At 37.1% G+C, this 18,021-nt stretch overlaps 1 protein-coding gene across 3 annotated transcripts in view; it reads right to left on the reverse strand.

Moving 5' to 3' along the window:
- The window catches only part of RRAS2 (RAS related 2), a 39,606-nt gene that overhangs the window by 3,490 nt on the left and 18,095 nt on the right, over nt 1–18,021 (reverse strand). For 2 of the 3 annotated variants that reach the window (XM_088145984.1, XM_007430918.4), the window contains exons 2-5: nt 3,865–3,952; nt 3,041–3,143; nt 2,672–2,780; nt 1,181–1,299 (exon numbers count right to left, since the gene is read on the reverse strand). In XM_088145984.1, coding sequence (XP_088002110.1) covers nt 1,181–1,299; nt 2,672–2,780; nt 3,041–3,143; nt 3,865–3,952 — 419 coding nt within the window. Of the gene's footprint in view, nt 1–1,180; nt 1,300–2,671; nt 2,781–3,040; nt 3,144–3,864; nt 3,953–4,785; nt 4,811–18,021 lie in introns of those variants that run through there. The other variant, XM_025168372.2, reaches the window with a different exon arrangement.

Consider the following 18,021-nt stretch of genomic DNA (forward strand, 5'->3'; position numbering starts at 1 on the left):
ATATCTGATCAGGCCTTATCTACTTTACAGCCCCCAAAATGTTAAGTGCAATCTTTTCCCACCATCCCCATACTAGATCATTCCAGTTACATTCTGCCTGGTTAAGGGACAGGAAAATCTTTAGTCACCCTAATGAATGACTTTCATCAGGATGTCTGTAGTTGACCAGGCTAAGATGCCCACATTAGCATACAAACAAAATCTTAATAATTTGGGACCAAAACATTGGTGACACCAATGTTTTAGAATCACCTCCACTCTGCATATCCCACTACTGATGGATTTTAGATATTGTATAAACACATATTTTTATTTTTTTAGACATTAACTCCCCCTAATAATTATATTTGAATGGATTGTTTATGATTTTCTTTTTATTCTGTTTTATATTAGAATGATATTATTGTTTATATAACTCACTTTAGGACTTTCTATAATGAGGTGTTGTACTAAAAGACTTTTAATTAAAAAAAAATCTTGGCAGGAATATTAATTCAATAATGCCAACAAAATGTGATAAAGCTAATAAAAAAAAGCCCCTGGTATATTCAAAGTATTTAGCATTTAGCAAAAGGCAATTTTTAGTGATAACATTAGTAACAAAAAGCAACAGTGGGCAAAAGAAAGGAGGTTCCAAATCCTGAAAGGAATTCTATCCATCAAATTGGATTTGCAAACAAAAGTAATTTTCCAAAGAATGTCATGCTATTAGAAAAAGTAAGCACTCTCTTTTAGGAAACTGATTAAAAGTGAACTGAAAACTGATTTGAAAAAAATTGTTCATTTTGATCCATTGTTAAAGCTACATTACTGAAACTGACTGATTATACCAGCTAAGGGACAGAGAAAATATATAGGATTATTAATGGTGTAACTCTTGGCAAATTATTTACCTAAGATACAGAAACTAATGATGTTGAGATGACTACATTTATAAACTTGGTTTATAACAATATGCCCTCTATTTATAAAGAGAATTCATATATACTTTACACATAGGCTCATTTTTTACAAAAGCATGACAATTTTACATATGACTTTGGTCCCCTCCCTGTATATAAAACAATCAAAGAATAAACTCCATGAATAATAAAATGGAGATAGAAAGGAAGAAAGTCTGTTTTTTTAAAAAAGAAATGAAGTTAAATGCATTTTAATGCATTTACAATTCAAGGTTTACCTTATAACTCGGACAAGTTCATGAAAAGCTTGATCTACGTTGAGCCGTATTTTTGCTGAAGCTTCCATATAGGTTACTTTCAACTGCCGTGCTAGTTGCTGACCTTCCTCCTGTGTTACCTGAGAACAGGGATAAAAGATGTACATAACAGCAATATACTGATGTGTCTGGATAACTAAGGCACCTAATTCAAGCTCTGTCACAAATTCTTATGCACTACTGGAGCATCCCATCAACTGTGCATTAAAATATTTTGATCAGTAAAATTTGAGCCCAACAAAAGACTAAGCAAAGCAGAGACAGAGGCTGTAGACCAATGAAGCCAAATATCCAATTTGTTACAAGATAAGAAATTTTGGTACCCAAGTGTTACAGTCATACATCACAGCATTCCACATCAGTAGCCACTGTGACATAATAATGGACATGTTGTTCACGGGTGGGACTGACAGCAAGTGATGTCATGTGCCTCATGTGCAAATTACGTACTGCATATCATCCACTACGTAATGTGTGCCATTTGCATGATAATGTCATGACACCTGGGACATCAGTTCTACAGGGCACACTGGGGGTTGATGGCAAAAGGGAGACAGAGGCATCTCCTATAAATGCCAGCTACTTTTACTGACAGAAAGATTCTACTCTTTTCATCTATACTGCCAAATGACTGCCTCTTTACGTGCTGTTTGTTTCAAAATAACTACTCTTTTAATTGCATTCTAATAAATCCATTTTCTGGAAAGGTTATTATTATTACTACTATTAATAAAAACCAATCCTCAGAGCACTCTCTAATGCTATGAGTAATTCTTGGTATCAGAAATGCTGGAAACATAATTGGAAAGAGACTCATGCCTTAATAATGATGTCATGGATAATTGTCTCATTGCTTAGATATTGTCCTGAATAACATTCATATGGCAATTGCTCAGAGAAGAAGTTGATTTAATGCAGAAATGCTTCCATAAATTAGGAAGAGTGGCTTCCTATCTAAATATTTAAGTATTAAATTTCTTAATTGCAGAGCAAGACAGCCTGATCTACTTTATGCCAGAATGTGATGGCTAAGAGTCAACACCAACTTGATGGCACATAATTAATCAATCAAGAGGGCAACTTCCTGAAAAATAATGATTAGTCACGTGGAAAAGGAGTAAACCACAGATCTCTCCAGCTTTAATAAAGAAGATACAGCCTTCCGTAAACTCTGAATATGGTAGAATCAACATGGCCATCTTCCATCTGTAATTTTCAAGCATATTAAAAAGGAGTCAATACAAGGAGTTTCCTTATTCCAGGTCATGCTGCCCTCATTATTAGCAGTAGCTCTCCATCAACTGTGTTGATTTCAAATGGAAGCATTTCCAATTCTGTCTGGAGATGCCAAGAATTGAACCCCTTGCCATTTGTCTGCGCATATACTCTACTACAACTGCATTCAGAAAACGCCACATTCTTTTTGGCATTTCATTCCTGCCAAATTCTTACCTGTCTCTGATGGTCCAGGTCCGCTTTGTTTCCAACTAGAATCATAGGGAACTCATCACGATCTTTTACTCTAAGAATCTGTCTTTGAAATTTATAAATTTCTTCAAAACTGGGAAATAAGGGGAAAAAACCTGTTAGGAACTATCCAAGCCAGTAGTTCTCTCATCTCACAATACTTCTGAAACTCTTCTGTGTGGGATGGTAGAGCTACACTCAAGAAAACCAAATCCACCATTCTCTTGTTCGGGTTGAATTAGCTAGACATTTCTTTGGAGCTTTGCAGCAGGATTAATTTACTGTGTTGAGAACTTCAGTGTTACTTATTCTAGGTACTGTAGATCTGATAGCCCTGGTACACACTTTCATTACCTTCCTCTATCTGTGACTGAGAAGACAAGCAGAAAGCCTTCTCCTGTTCTCATATACTGCTCCCGCATGGCTCCAAATTCTTCTTGGCCTGCTGTATCTAGAACTAAAAAAAAATAGGCTAGTTAATTTTCCAGCCTAAAAAACTGTCTTCACAACCTCCATGCATTAGCTGTGGTTTAAATTCTATTTAAAAGCTAAGGTGATATTCTCTTAAATTAAACATGCAAGGAACAAGGTGGCACCTGCCTGCTCCCATGCCTTTCTGCTATGCACGCCAATGATTCTTTTAAACTTTATCTCTAGATTAACTGCAGTACCAAAAGTCAACAAAGGGGAAACTTCAAGCAATTGAATGTTGGAGGTACAGTAGAGGATATTTCCCTGTCATACCATGCATGCCTTATTTAATCTTTAAAAATGAATTCCAACATGGCTTTGTGGGAGAGCAAAGTGACACGTATTTAGTATATAGATACATGTATACCATGTCCAGAACTGCCTTGCAGAGACATGGAACACCTCTAGACCAGAAGTAGAGAGGTTTTCACCTTCCTGCAATACTGTTCTACAATAATTCTACCCATGAGAGGATATAAGGTTACAAAGATTCAATTTCTACATGTGAAGAATGCAGAAAACCATTGTAGAGGAAAAATGAAGCTAATATGTATGTATGTATGTAGAGGCTCTACATGCTTAGAGCAACTAAAGAGAGGAACAATTAAACAAGTGAAATCAAATAATGAAAATGGAGTCAGCCCTTAAACAGACATTTCGCACCCAATACAAATTCCATAGTGGGACAAAATAAATAAGAAACTTACTATCTAATCTTGCTGCTCTTTCATCTATTACACATTGTTTTGTGTAAGAATCTTCAATTGTTGGATCATAATCTGTAACGAAGTATGACTGCAGAGAGAAAGAACAAAAAAGCATGGTAAACCCCAAAGTTATTGTGAAACCAACAACCAGTCCACCAACATGACTGAAATCAACCCTGGAGGAGAAAGGAAAATGACTGCAACGCTATCCCTCATACTCCCAACCCCCTGCGCTGATCCAAAAGAATACCATGCACAAAAGTATCAAAAGCCATTGAGAAGTCTCAAGGATGCATTTACCACTGCCTGGATCCACTACAGGAGCCTACCCTGGAAGCTTTGAACAGCCAGGAGAGTCATGGATCTAACAAGCAGTTGCCCCAACAGCCCCAAGGAACTTCTGTGCTTCATCAGGGCTAACAGGGAAGGCCTACAGGAAGCTTTCCCAGTGCCTAACTGAATGCCATTGGAGACCGCCATGAGACTGGGATTCCCAACTGTTCAGACTGGGCAGAGTGCCTTGTGGGGAACAGGGGCAGCTGCCTTTTCACAGGGAGACTGGGGGTGGGTGGCATCATGCACTTTCTATCCGAGCCACAAGCTGCCTCAGAAGTGCTTTTTATGGAAGGTAATACAGTTGTACAGATAATATGTTGCAAACAGAATAACTGGGTTCTGCTATGAATCCTTTAAAGACTATAATCCAATCTCTCTTTTAACAAACTGCAGTTTAAATCTGCAGCCAGTGATGTGGGGTGAAAGTGTTTCTATTTTAAGTACCAGAATGAATTAATACAATATCACCCGATTGGAATGAATAGTATAGCAGTCAAATCTAAAATATTTAGATATTACTTTTCTTTTTACATGATTGACTATACCTAAAAAGCATCTAGGCAGAAATGTTTAGACATGCTATACCTCAGGAGTGCATCACCTTATGACCAGACCAGCCAGACTAGGGCTCTGCATGATGCACTTCTAAAAGTAAACAAGACCAGGACAGAAAATGTATTAGCTTTAATTTACATTTAAATATAATAAAGCTTAATTAAATATGGCTATGCTTCTTTAAAATGCATTATTAACTTTCCTGCTCTCTCTCATTAAAAATCACAATTTGGTCTCTGGGACTACACTCATAACTTCTGGGGGTTTTTGTGAGTCACTGGAGCCTCAGACCATGTGTTCCTGCTAGATTTAGTAATACGAGTTTCTTAGTTTTTTGTTCTTTTTTGGCAGTTGAAAGAACTGTATGCAATTAAGCTGTTTATACTTTATTACTTACTAATATTCCATAAAATACAAACATTTCCACACAAAGCTTTGAAGATAGAATTAACCCCAGATTCAATATGCTTAGATTCTTTTCCCTGGATATTTCAATTCAAAGTGTTGAAAAACTAGAGATACTTGTCAATTATGTCAAATAAAGACCAATATGATAGCTACACACAATTTTCTATTCCACGTTTTTCAAAGAACCTACAGCAAGGTATTCCAAGAGAGAGGCTTCAGAAGACAACCTTTATTCCTGCCTCAAATACTTCATTTAGGTGTTAAAAAGCAAGCTGCAGGACGCTGACTGCATTTCTGTTGTGCAGCAGCAGCAGCAGTAGCTTCCAAATTCTAGAGGGGACCCCCTTCCTGCTGTCCCTACATACAAGACATGCATTGGTACAGGACAACACTTGTTTTTATTTTTGGCTGCAGGTGTGAAAGTGCTCTGGACTTCCCTCTGAAGCACGCTCAGGGGATTTTCAAGCAAAACCAAACAAAAGCAAGTTTTAAATCATATTTAAGAGGTGTATGTTACTCAACAGCCACACACAGAGACCCATGGATACAACTGCTGTTGAAATATGATCAGATACTTCTTGAAATACTTGGGAAAATTAAATACTTCCCATCTCCAGCACAGAACACTACTTGCCAGCTACAGTATATGGAAGTAAAAAACAGATCATGAAAGAGTGAGGCAACAACAGATTACCTAGCATTCCTAGTGAAAGTGGCAAAGAATGAATGAAAGTCATTTTTACAGCAGCTTTGGTAAAGAAAATATTGACCCTTAACAGAACAGTCCCAGCTTATGACTCCATAAATAGTGAGTAAGTCCTAATGAGTCATTAAAACAAAATGGTTTGACTAAACCCAGCAGAACAGATGTTGAATTAATCAGAGAATTAACTCAGAATTTGAGTTATTACTCAGGGACTTTCCTAACCTGGCAAGTTGCCAAATAGCTTCCCACCCACCAAGCCATGTTCCAAAAAGCTATGCACTTTGATAAGGTCTAAGGACATTATTCTATATTTTCTCTCCAAAGCGAGTCCACAAGAGAACAGAATACTTCGATATTGTTCTTGATAATGTTACTGTCTGTTTTCCTCAACTCTCAAAATCTTATGATTCTGATGTTTTTATCCCCCTGCTGTGGTGCACCTGATCCTGCTAAATTTTAGTTTGCTTGCTTGTTTCTGTAAATGTTGCAAAATTACTCTTGTTGACTTTTCTCCTTCTAGCCTGTAGTATAAAAACTATTAGGTATAGGGTGGATTTTTTGTCTTGCTTCATTCATTTATTGGTCTCCTCATTATAAAATGATTTATTTCAAATGTTTTCATGAATTTGCTATGCTATTTGTTTCTGCATGTATTTGCATGTGTTTCTCCCACAAACATCCTTCCATAGCTAGTATAGTCAGCTGACACTTTCAAAAAAGGGACCGTTATCTATTCCCACCATATATCCTTTTCTGTGCAGCTTCCTTCCACTAGAATGGCCAGTGGCCTCTAATTAGGTTTATACTTAATGTCTTCTATTAGATAAGTTTTACATAACTTCTTGACCTGTGCCTTGTTTTTAGGTTGAAAGTAGGCTTATGCCATGCTTTCGATTCAAAGGAGAAAAGATGCTTTGGAGTGTGATTATAGTATCTGTTGGCAACTCCTGAAATCAAACATGTCTCTTCTGGGATTGGGGAGCAGCTGCAGGGGCACTCACACAGTCCCGGAAAAATATACAGCTGCTTTAAGGAGGTGTTGACACATGCTACATGACTGCCTCTACGCATATCAAAGAACCTCTTTTCCTTCAAATCTGAGTACTGCAGAGCCTTAGGTTTAAGTACAGACCATTTAAGGTTCATTTTTGTACACTTAGCAATTTTAGGTGGTCAATGGCACATACAATCTAAGCACAAAAGGAGAGAATATAATCTTCCCACTAGCACTGTTGAGAATCAGCCGTGACCACTGCTTTACAACAGTTGTTCCTTTCTTTAATCATTTTGAGAAAGAAACTTGTTTTTTTTTCCTTTCCAAAAGAGTCAGTTAGGTAATTCTTGCAAACTGAAAGTGTCAGAATGCATCTTTGGAAACATTTATTCTTGCATGTGACCAAAACAGATTTACATAAATCAATTCGTAGGAAATCTTTGCAGCAGGTCAGAAATAACAGTTAATGTTTATTTATTTATTTTGTTTGGGGATAAAGTTGGGTATGTTCTCTTTCTTTAAAGTGTGTTTTCAGTATCAGCTTTTTTGGTACCCAAATGAAAATGTTTCCAGATGGACTGGACAGTTTTGCCAACTCAGAAGAGAATGTAGAAGTAAGGAGATATGTCAACTATACCTCTAATTTAACAAAGTAGGACTATTATCATGTTTAAATCACAATATCTCTACACTGTAATTATTCCTTACACTAATCATACTACATCTTCCTTGCAGCACACCTCATTGTCTGCTACATGCCAATATTAAAGATCTGGCTATCATTCAATCCTGCAGCATAATCACACCAATGCACCTGGAAAAGAAGTGGGGTGATATGATTGGAATGACTATCATATGTTGAACCCACTAAAGCTTCTGAATACTTCTCAAAGGCAGAATGTATAATTAGACTATTAGATTTGTGTTTCTCTAGAAGAGGAAGCAACTGGGCTTATGGGCTATCGGAACATCTTGGATTCATAAATTCTACTGAACTGCATGCCAGAACTTTAGAAGGAATGCAGTTCTAGCCCCAAACATGCTGAAAGCCTAATTTCAATTCAGAAGAATTCCTGTCCAATTGAATTAGTATCTTACCTACAAAAAGTCTGAGTTTATTAGAGGTGCATCTCCCTGAAGCCCAAGTCCAAGGTAGACCAGGTTAATTTGGAATAGATTTTAACACAACTAAACGTGAAGCAAATAGGTTTGAAATCCAGGCTTCCACAAAATTCCATTCTTGGTCTGTTTGGAGGGAACTCCATCATATTGCATCTCCAATATTAACAGTACTGCAGGTATGTCACCAAAAAAAGCAGGGGAAATTGTTTATATAAAATACCTTGGTGAAGAGGGCAGGATGGGGAACTACTTGATTCAAATACTGATCGGACTGCTCTCAGATCAGAGTGGCTTTTCTGGTCTGACCATTATTGGTGACTTTGGTCACAGTGTTCGGAAAGAGTTGAGAAACACTGAAAGAAAAATGCTTTTTTTAGTTGGCTCAGGTTCCCTGTTGGGGGATGGTATCTCGAACAGCAGTAACCTAGCTAACTGTCCATGATAGATTCAGTTGTGGGAAATAACAGTACATTAATCTTTATGCTTCTGATCCAACTTCCAATCATTATTGTTGTTACAACCACTTCTTCCATTTGCACAAAATCTATAACTTGCCACTGATACCACTGTGTACTTTGGCAGAAAATCTACTGCATTCTATCTCCGTATCGAAACAATATGGGCACCAAAAAGAAGTTTTTAAAGAAACATAGCCTGTACATTGCCTGTTCTGCCACTGAAGAAAATGGGTGTGCATCATTCCCCTTGTATTTCAATGCAAACAGTTGAAACTATTTGAGCTTTTCCCAGTCTCGACAATGGCAGGGTGGAATTTCACTTTTCTAAACCTCATTCCTGATCTGGATTCAACGTCAGACCTTTGCAGCAGATCAGGTTCTTTACAATGCTCCAAATTCACAATGAAAACAGAATGGATAATTTCTGCACACCTATTTTTGACCCATATTTAAGCTTTTCCTAGGATTTAAAGACAAGGTAATTCTGCTCTTCTTCATGTATCCAAAACACTAGAAGGACAAGGAGCACTCTTTCCAACAAATGCATTTTATTGAAAGACATATGCTTTTGTGAGGTAAGCTCATTTCATCAGATGTTGCAGCTCATGAAAGCTTCTGCCTCTTAATAAAATGTGTTAGAAAAGGTGCTACCAGATTCCTCCTAATTTTTTTGCCACCACAGACTAACACAACTCTCCTTCTACAATGTCCATGTATCTAAATACATTTATTTAAAGTGAGAATAGAGTTAACACTTACCCATTTGGCTTAATTTATTAAAACACTGTAATGAATTATTTTAAACCTACAAAGTTTTCATCCATAAATGGACCTGAACCTGATCTTAGCCTCCTTCTCAAATTACATATTTATTTGAAGCCCATAACCCCCACCTTCATCCTGAGAGACTCCCAGAACAGCTCACATAATAATAAAAATCAGACATCACTTGCTCCTCATGCTTACAGTCCAAATGCATGGCTTAGAAGGAAAACAAGAGAACGCGGGGACTAGTTTTATATTCCCACAGACTGCTCAAAGGAAGCCCACATTACAGATTTCCCTTGTGAAAATGCCCTATAGTACTGTCCTTTCCCTAACAGCAGTTGGGACCATTGGCCTCAGTTAGGAACATCTCCTTCCAGCCCCACTGGTTACAGTGACACTGAGGAAGATGGCAAAGTAGAATATTTATACAATTCTTTAGGCAATTTGAGATTTATTTATTTTTTTTTAGTCCCTGCAGTAGATAAGGATAAGGGCACTGAGGAACAGATACTGATACTATATTCCTACAATACAGTAACTGAGTGTTTAAAAGGCTGTATCAGCAGATTACAAGTGCAAATCAAGTTGCAATCACTAAAATCCATCTTTTGGCATTTCTTAGAAAATGTCCTTTGTCAATACCGACTCACATTTCAGAAATGCAGATCTTCAAAAGGCAAAACTAAGTTTGAGTGGAGTATTGAATGTGGCTGCTCACAAAGGTCAGAATGAGATAATTAAAGGAACAGAGGTCTGATGCCTAGAATAGTGTTATGACTGTACACCACAGCATCAAAACCAAGCATTTGTTTTTGATGTGTAAAAAAACAAAGCTTATTAAAAGAACATACTTATTAATGCTGATTTGTCCTCTGGTCACAACTGACAATTATAAAACTGACCCAACAGACTTGTACCCCTTGGTTTTCACCCCAGTCCCAAGTCTGGTTTTAGCCCTTAAAAACAACTGTCATATTAACTGAACTCTTGCTAATCACAAAGCTAGTATTTTCTTGCCAGGAGACTATTAATTGGCACAGTTACCTAGAATCAAATTAGGTGTCTGAATTCATCCTCCCAGCTTCCAGTGGACTATATCTCTTAACACCCCCCCCCAAAAAAACTGTGAGATTTAACCCAACACATTTGGATGCCTCAAGGTTGGGGAGATTGGCTTACATAAAATTACTACTGGGGCAGGGGAAAAAAAGTAAAAATAGAGAAAATTAATTAACTGCTCTTTTTTTTTTTCCATGCAGAAAGCTCTCTTACCATGGTAACATTAATCTTGCAAATACCAGGAGAAGTCATGTTAGTAAACATCACTGGTTGTCTTTGATATTCAAAAGCAACTTCAAAATTACAGGATTTCAAGTTCTGAATAGTTTGCCAAGGCTGGCTTGCCTTATTGTTGCTAATTTCAGTTTCGCATATAGGGAGAGCAAGTTGGAAGCCACCATGAACTGGCACAAGTTCCAGGAAATCATGTTATCTACTGCAAGAATTATGACTAGGTGTCTTACTTCAACTTCACATCACTCATGTGTTGTAACCACTTCAAAAAGGATCCAAATATGCTTGTAAATAGCAGTAAACTTTGCTTAACTCTGTGCTTTGATGTATTAAGTACCTCTGAGCAGAAAACTGGGATGTAAATTAATATACATAAAATAAACTAGGGTTTTGCTTTGCATTCCAAGATATATTCAAAGCTGGAAAAGCTTTATTTATCAGTTCCTCCTATTCCTCTAAGCAAATGTAGAATGGACAAAGCTTCTAGCTAATTAAGAGATGGGGGAAGGTAGTAGAAGTGTATGTTAGAAAAGCCACCTATCATCAGTGCTTAAACTTTTTTGGAAGAGAATGGAGATTTGCTTTGTATTCAAGAATGTGAATAGAGAAGCAGATCAAATATTATTTTTGAGCCTGTTCTCTGCAACTGAGGCCAGCTTGGATACAACATGTAGGTAACATATCACAAAATTCTCTTTTGGTGTTAAGTCTTTAGACAGGAGGAAGAAGAACAAGGTTGACTATGCCAAACTTGTTCTAAATTTCATGGATTTCCATCTATGCATGGAAGACAATGACATTTTTTAACTTAGTTTTATTTATGGTCATAAATAATAGACCTGCAATGAGAAGAACAAAGAAGGTACAGACAATGTGTGCTCATCTTACCACCATCGCTCTTAGGTTGGATACTTAAGTTACAAACATCCATAACACTATGAGTCTGACAATGTGTCTCCCACCAAAAACAGTCCTAGAAGCTTAATGCAAGTGTGATATATTTGGTATAGAATAGCCTAGAGTTAATGAGTTTATGTATCATGGGAGAAGCCAAATAATATGATGTTTATTTTATTTAGTTCAATGTACAACGACAACTTCACTTTTTCATCAAATAAAAACAAAAAATACTGATTAATAAAATTTCTTATATCCTATCCTCCATTATATTATCCCCACGCTTAATCCCAAATTTTACAATAACATGTAAAATCCAATGATTATTGTGTTTTATATACATTACGCCAAAAACAAAACAGTGTCAACGCCAGTATAAACTTGCAAGGGAGAATATTCTAAGCATCCTTCCTTCCTTCCTTCCTTCCTTCCTTCCTTCCTTCCTTCCTTCCTTCCTTCCTTCCTTCCTTCCTCATTCATTCATTCATTCATTCATTCATTCATTCATTCATTCATTCCATTTATATGGCCATGTATCTCAAACAACTCTGAGTGGCTAACAACTATTTTAAAAAACCAGCAAAAACCAACCAAAAATATAAAAAAAATAGACAACTGGCAGCCAAAATTAAAAACAACTACCCCCCCCCCTCCAAAAACCATCCCATTAATACAGATACAATACAAATACTTCAGCAAAAGTAATTTACAGGCTGCAACAGACACTCCCCAAGCACAGAAACACAGCCAGGTCTTCAGGGCCTTGCAAAAGGGTTGGGGCCAACTCTAAAAGCAAAAAGAGAAGGTCAGGATTACACTACGAAAACAGTATTGTTATGAGTTCTCAATTATGATGATGATGCTGTTGATAGTGCTATCAAAAATACTTCCTCAGAAGATCATAACTTACAGGCAGATACAGGGAGATAGATAACAAAATCCTGAGCAATGAAAGGCTTCATTTATCAGAACTAAGATCTCCAAATGGTGACAAATAACAGCCAGTGAAGTTTGCTATATGGTTCCACAGTACCAAACTAGTCAACAGTCTTGGGATTATAAAGAATCTTCAAGGCAGTCCCACAGAAACAGGTAGTCCTCATTTAGTGACCACAATTGGGACTGGCAACCTGGTCATTAAGTGAAGCAGTTGCTAAGTGGAACCGTGACTGTGTTTATGATCTTACTTCAGTTTTCCTTGGCTTTACAGACCTGTGAAGGTTGTAAATCCAAGGACTGGCCACAAAGTTACTTTTTCATCACTGTCGTAACTGCGAACAGTCACTAAATGAGAAATCGCTAAACGAGGCCTAGCTGTAGTACATTACATTACAATAACCAAGAGATTATGAGTGTCATGGCCAGCTCAGACTCTGACGAGGAAACCAACAATAAGCAGCCAGTTCCCAAGTTGTCAGATGAACCACTGCCTGATGAGTTGCAGGCAGAGGAGGCTGTGCCACCCGGTAACCAGGAGACACAGCTGATGCTGATCTCGGAAGATGAGGGGCCTGAGCTGCCACCCCCTCCCAGTGCAAAGCAGAGCAGAGCAGAGCAAAGGCACTCTGCAAGGCTCCTCGCAAGAAAGAAGCCTCACCCTTCCAAATGAGCAACCCTGGGGCTGATTCTATTTAAGAAGAGCAGCGAGCTCAAGCTTCTCTGTTGGTGACAACTGTATGTTCACCTACAATCTGTGTGCCTAGACTCCTGACTTAGATTCTCCTATTTGTGACTCTGGACCTGGTGACAACCCTTCTACGACATTTGGACCTTGCCTGACTGCACTTGTACCCATTGTTTTGGATTTGGAACTCTCTCAAGGCAAGCTTGCTGGACTTTGGGGGACTTGATTTCTCATGTGTGAGTGCACGCGTGTTCACATGCACCTTTCCTTTGCTGCTTGCTTAACTGCTTCACAAACTTTTCAGTAAAGTTTACAAACCTCTCTGTGTGTTTGTGAGTGCGTGGCCTGAGACAGGACAACGAGAGCATGAACTACTGCGGATCAGCTTGCTCTCTCACGCTGGTAACAGTTGTAGTCAGCTACCCAGCAGCAGCTGGAAACAAGCACTATATGTTCCTGCAGTCATTTTACCATGGCCTGCAAGGGCAAAGCAGAATCAGGGGCTATGCAGACCAAGCACCTGTTTCCCTTGTATGGTTTTTCACATTTTGTTTGGGATTAATCCAAGTCAGCATTTTATCTATATAGTAGATATAATGCTCTTTAGAGTAGGCATGCTTTTTCAAGAAAATTGCTATCCCACAGGTATTTGCAAGACCACTTTCTCACATGTACCAATGGTCATTATCTGAAGTTCATCACATTCCTAAAGACAATGGATGGAATCAGGAGAATAAGAACCAATTCTGTTCCAAATTTAGAAAAACTTCCCAGCAACCACAGTCAAATAGGCAGGGAAAGAAAAGATTGTGTATGTAATGCAATGTAAGTGCAATAGATTGTCAAAGGTGTTTCATTTGTAACCTATCTAGAGCATTCAATCATATTAATCTCTGGCAACAGAACCTCCAGAAATTGGCTATTTTTCTCCCTTTCATTATCCCTTATAACAAATTATGCCAAGGATAATTGAATTCCAGGGAAAGAGCAAATATGTGTGCATGTGTAAGTATGTATCTAGATAATGATCTAGATCTGTGCCTTTTTCATGGTGCAAATCGATTTAGATATTTGGGCTATATTCCCATCAACTCCTAGTCAGCATGGCCATAATGACTGGGGATGACAAGATTGTATTCCAACACATCTGGAGGTCTACAGTACAGAAATTAGTGTTCAAAGCTCATTGTACTTTTAAAAGTCTTTTTTTAGTTATTTAAATCTGTCTAGGAAAGGGGACATAGCTGGAGGGAAGAACCATCTTCCCCATCCCTTTATTTTATAAATCAACATTGAAAATCGTTCCTACTTACAAGCCTATTGATAAAATAAACATGTCATTTTTGCTGTGAAACTTTGCTCAGCAATTTGAAGCACTTTTCTTTCAGTACTTACTTATAGTAGTACCATAGTTAGCCTCAATGGAATTTCAAGAATGCCAGGCCAAATGAGAGTCTATTCTGATGGGCAGCTGGGAACCACATTTTTGAAATAGTTGGGTGGGCATAACGTTAGACTGATGAGAGAGAAAGTTAAGAAATATAATGTTACTAATTGCTAAATTTGGAGAAGACATCTGCTCTTACTCCATTTTTTTCAAGGCACTTCTGTTTTCTATCTTCATTTCTGTATCGCTTTTTTGTAATTCCTTCCACTTCTGTCCACTGTCATTTTCAAATTCCTCCCCTCCCCATGATCTCATTTCTGATAATTTATTCTGGTAGTGCTGTTTACCAAATGTCTCCATTTGCCTGTGCAATTTGGGGAGGAGGGGTGGTGGAAGAACGCAGACAACTTTGGTCAAAATACAATCCAATACAGTATGAAGCACACGTTTCTTTTACAGAGCTCACAAGTAATTTAGTTAAAATATATATTTAGCCACCATTTGCTAAATATGTTTGTAACTAAAAACAAATCAGATTAGAGGATAATCTCTGGAACAAATACAGACTTCCTGTAGAAACCAAGATTTTTTTTTTCCTGTCTGAGCAGTTTATACACTAATGGACAAAATAAAAGAAGAGTAAACCAAGGGAGGATCTGTAAAAGGAATTATAGAAGGCACCTGCAAAGCTACAAAGTTTCTAACTACCTTTTTAAAGTTAAAAAAACGATATGCTGTGGTCATGTAAATAAACTTCAAACATATTGGAAGGAAATACACCAAAACATTCAGAAAAAATTAAACATAAAATTTGAAAAGAAACCACAAATATTTTTATTTGGAATAATTCCAGAATGTATAAATGAAAAGTATCACAATTTATTTATTACAAAAATCTATTTTTTGTATTTTTATTATTGTGTGATTTCTGGTTAAACTTACACAGTAATTAAAAACAAAACAAACCACAAAACCCCACTTATATGTAGCGTAGATTATTGTCTTCTTTTCTTAACAGCAACTAAACTCTTGGCAATTGACAGAAAGTGCTTTAAGACCTGGACATGCATCAACAACTTTAGCCTTTTTGTCCTAAAGCTCATATGTTTGAAATTAAGTTTCAGGACCTTTTGGCATAATTTCATCTCCCCAGAGAAACAAGTGAGCTATTTTAGGGAATGGGTTTTCTCCAAGATCTAAATAAAGTGAGTCCAAAGCATTTATTTAACAAAATATTTCCTCTACATAAGTGAAATTAGGATCAATACACGCTGAAACTGGAGTTTTAGACTAATTCTCATGACACATGTCCTTATCCATTAACAGCACTAATTTAGCACTAAGAGAATTAGAAAAAGGTAATTAACATATACATAGGATACTAAGAGCTGGAGCTCTCTGAATAGTAATGCTGAAAGCTAGAGAGCCTGTTGTGGAATGCCATTAAGATTCCCTGCAGTCTTGATTTCTTTCTTTTACAATAAAATAAAGCAAAACCGTTTGTTTAGTTTTTACCCAAAAAGATATGGAAGATACTGCATTCAATATTTCTCTGATCTCTAAGGTTTCTAAGTCTAGGGTGCATTACCATCACTCTATTGAAACTTTAAAAGCTTTTACTAAATAAATATTGCTGCTCCACTTGTTAGATCCTGTTTTAAAGTAGTTTAGCATTTGATTTATGGAGAAAGAGAAAGCAAACATTTTGTTACAGATCTTGGATTATTCCAAATGTTTCCATATTCTAACAACCCAAAGTAAAGTATTTCTATTAGGAGGTGTATTTATTCTAAGAGTTTTGTAGGTATATTTGTTCTAAGAGTTTTGTACTTGGTAGCATCAGGCAAGAAACTGACAGAATGGATGCTTTGGGCAGAAGTCTCAGACTCCATATTATTCACTATGCAACAAATATTTTTTATTTATTAATTAAATTTTTCAACCGCCCATCTCCCCCCAGTGGGGGAACTCTGGGCGATTCACAACAAACATTAAAAACATAAAATATATAAATACATAAAACCTTAATTAAAAAGAATAAAGAAAATAAAGAAATGTAGCCATGTCCAAAAAGGAGTAAGACAATGAGAGGAACTCGGCTAAAGTTTAGCACCTTGTTTCCCAACCAGAAGTCTATGGGACGTCTGCCAGCAATTATCTTCTTGATATTCCCCAGCCACTAGTACTAAGAAGCATATTGCTTCAGATAAAATAAAAATGCACTCTGCACCTGCTAATGTTTAACATTTAATATTCAAACAAATGGACGTTCCTGCCATGTATGGTTTTAGCCCCAGAATGCTTCTAGATGAGGTATTTGTCATGAAACTTGCATCTCTTCATCCACATAATTTCATAGAGAATCTAGAGGCAGCTATTTTGCATTTGTATCTCTTGTGTTTCCAATTTTTTTCCTACACACACACACACACACACACACACACCACTTTCAATTGACAGCACTAAAAGCCATCTGTCTGGAAGTAATCTCAAAAAATGAGATAACACTTAGTGTTATCGGCCTACTATTTCTTAGCACAGAGAATTCTAAACCATATATAATGACATTCTCAAATAAAAATGCCAAGATTATAGTACTTCCTCCCTTTTTACTACTGTTGCTATGGTCCACAGTGATTAGCTAGCAATTGCCAAAATGGAACAACTAAGCAAGGAAATCAGTCTCTTCTAAATTAGGTAATACCCTGCCTTTAATTACATATTATTCCCAATTTAAAAAATGAGTTTCAACCATTCATGAAGCATTGTTTTAAGATCCTTCAACAGAATATTTCATGTCCTTGCCATTGCTGGTTTCTCTTATCACTCATTGCTTGAAAGCTTAGCTGGTTTCTCTTTCGCAGAATAATTGAACTTCTGTGTACATATACAAACTATCGAACTATTCACTGCAGATGTTTTACATTCTGCATACATATTTGGAAATTCCTGATTGAGTTCTGAAAAGCAAAAAGACGTTGCTTTAACATCAAGCCAAAATGAGAAATTAGACAGAAATTCCCCAGTTAAGAAAGTAGCTGGGAGACGCTATTATAACTTACAATTCTGTATTTACAGGGTGACTGAGATATTTCTAAGGGCTGTAGATCTTTACAAGCGCAACTCCATACAGCAGAAGACTTAACACCTTAGTGCTAAACAATTTGACTTCTGCAGAAGCAAAGTTGTTACCAGTATGACTAGCAAACCTAATTATAGTACTGGGACCCTTTGGGGCATGGGTAATAATTTGAGTTTGTTGCTTCCAAGATCTAGCAGATTGAAAATAAGTTCCTAGATATTTAAAGACCTTAATCTGTTCAATTTGAAAGTTATTGATTCTCCAATTGTGAGGGCCGTTGGCACACTCTTAGTAAATAAAGCCATTTTCTAATCTTTTGGGTATTCTTATGAAACATCATGATTAGCCAGAGTGGTTGCCAATCTCCTCCACAGGCTCTCTCTGGGAATCAACTCAAAAACTGCTTTCAGGTCAGTGAAGGTGGCAAAGGGCCAGACAGAGTATTTTTCTATTAAGGGATGGAAGATGATAAATTGATCAAGTGCATATCAGCCAGCACCTTATCTGAAGACTGGCATTGCAAGTGA

Source organism: Python bivittatus, unplaced genomic scaffold (assembly GCF_059951505.1).
Source record: "Python bivittatus isolate LINGU-HERP-01145 unplaced genomic scaffold, Pbiv_v1 ctg000480_np1212, whole genome shotgun sequence".
Lineage (NCBI taxonomy): Eukaryota > Metazoa > Chordata > Lepidosauria > Squamata > Pythonidae > Python > Python bivittatus.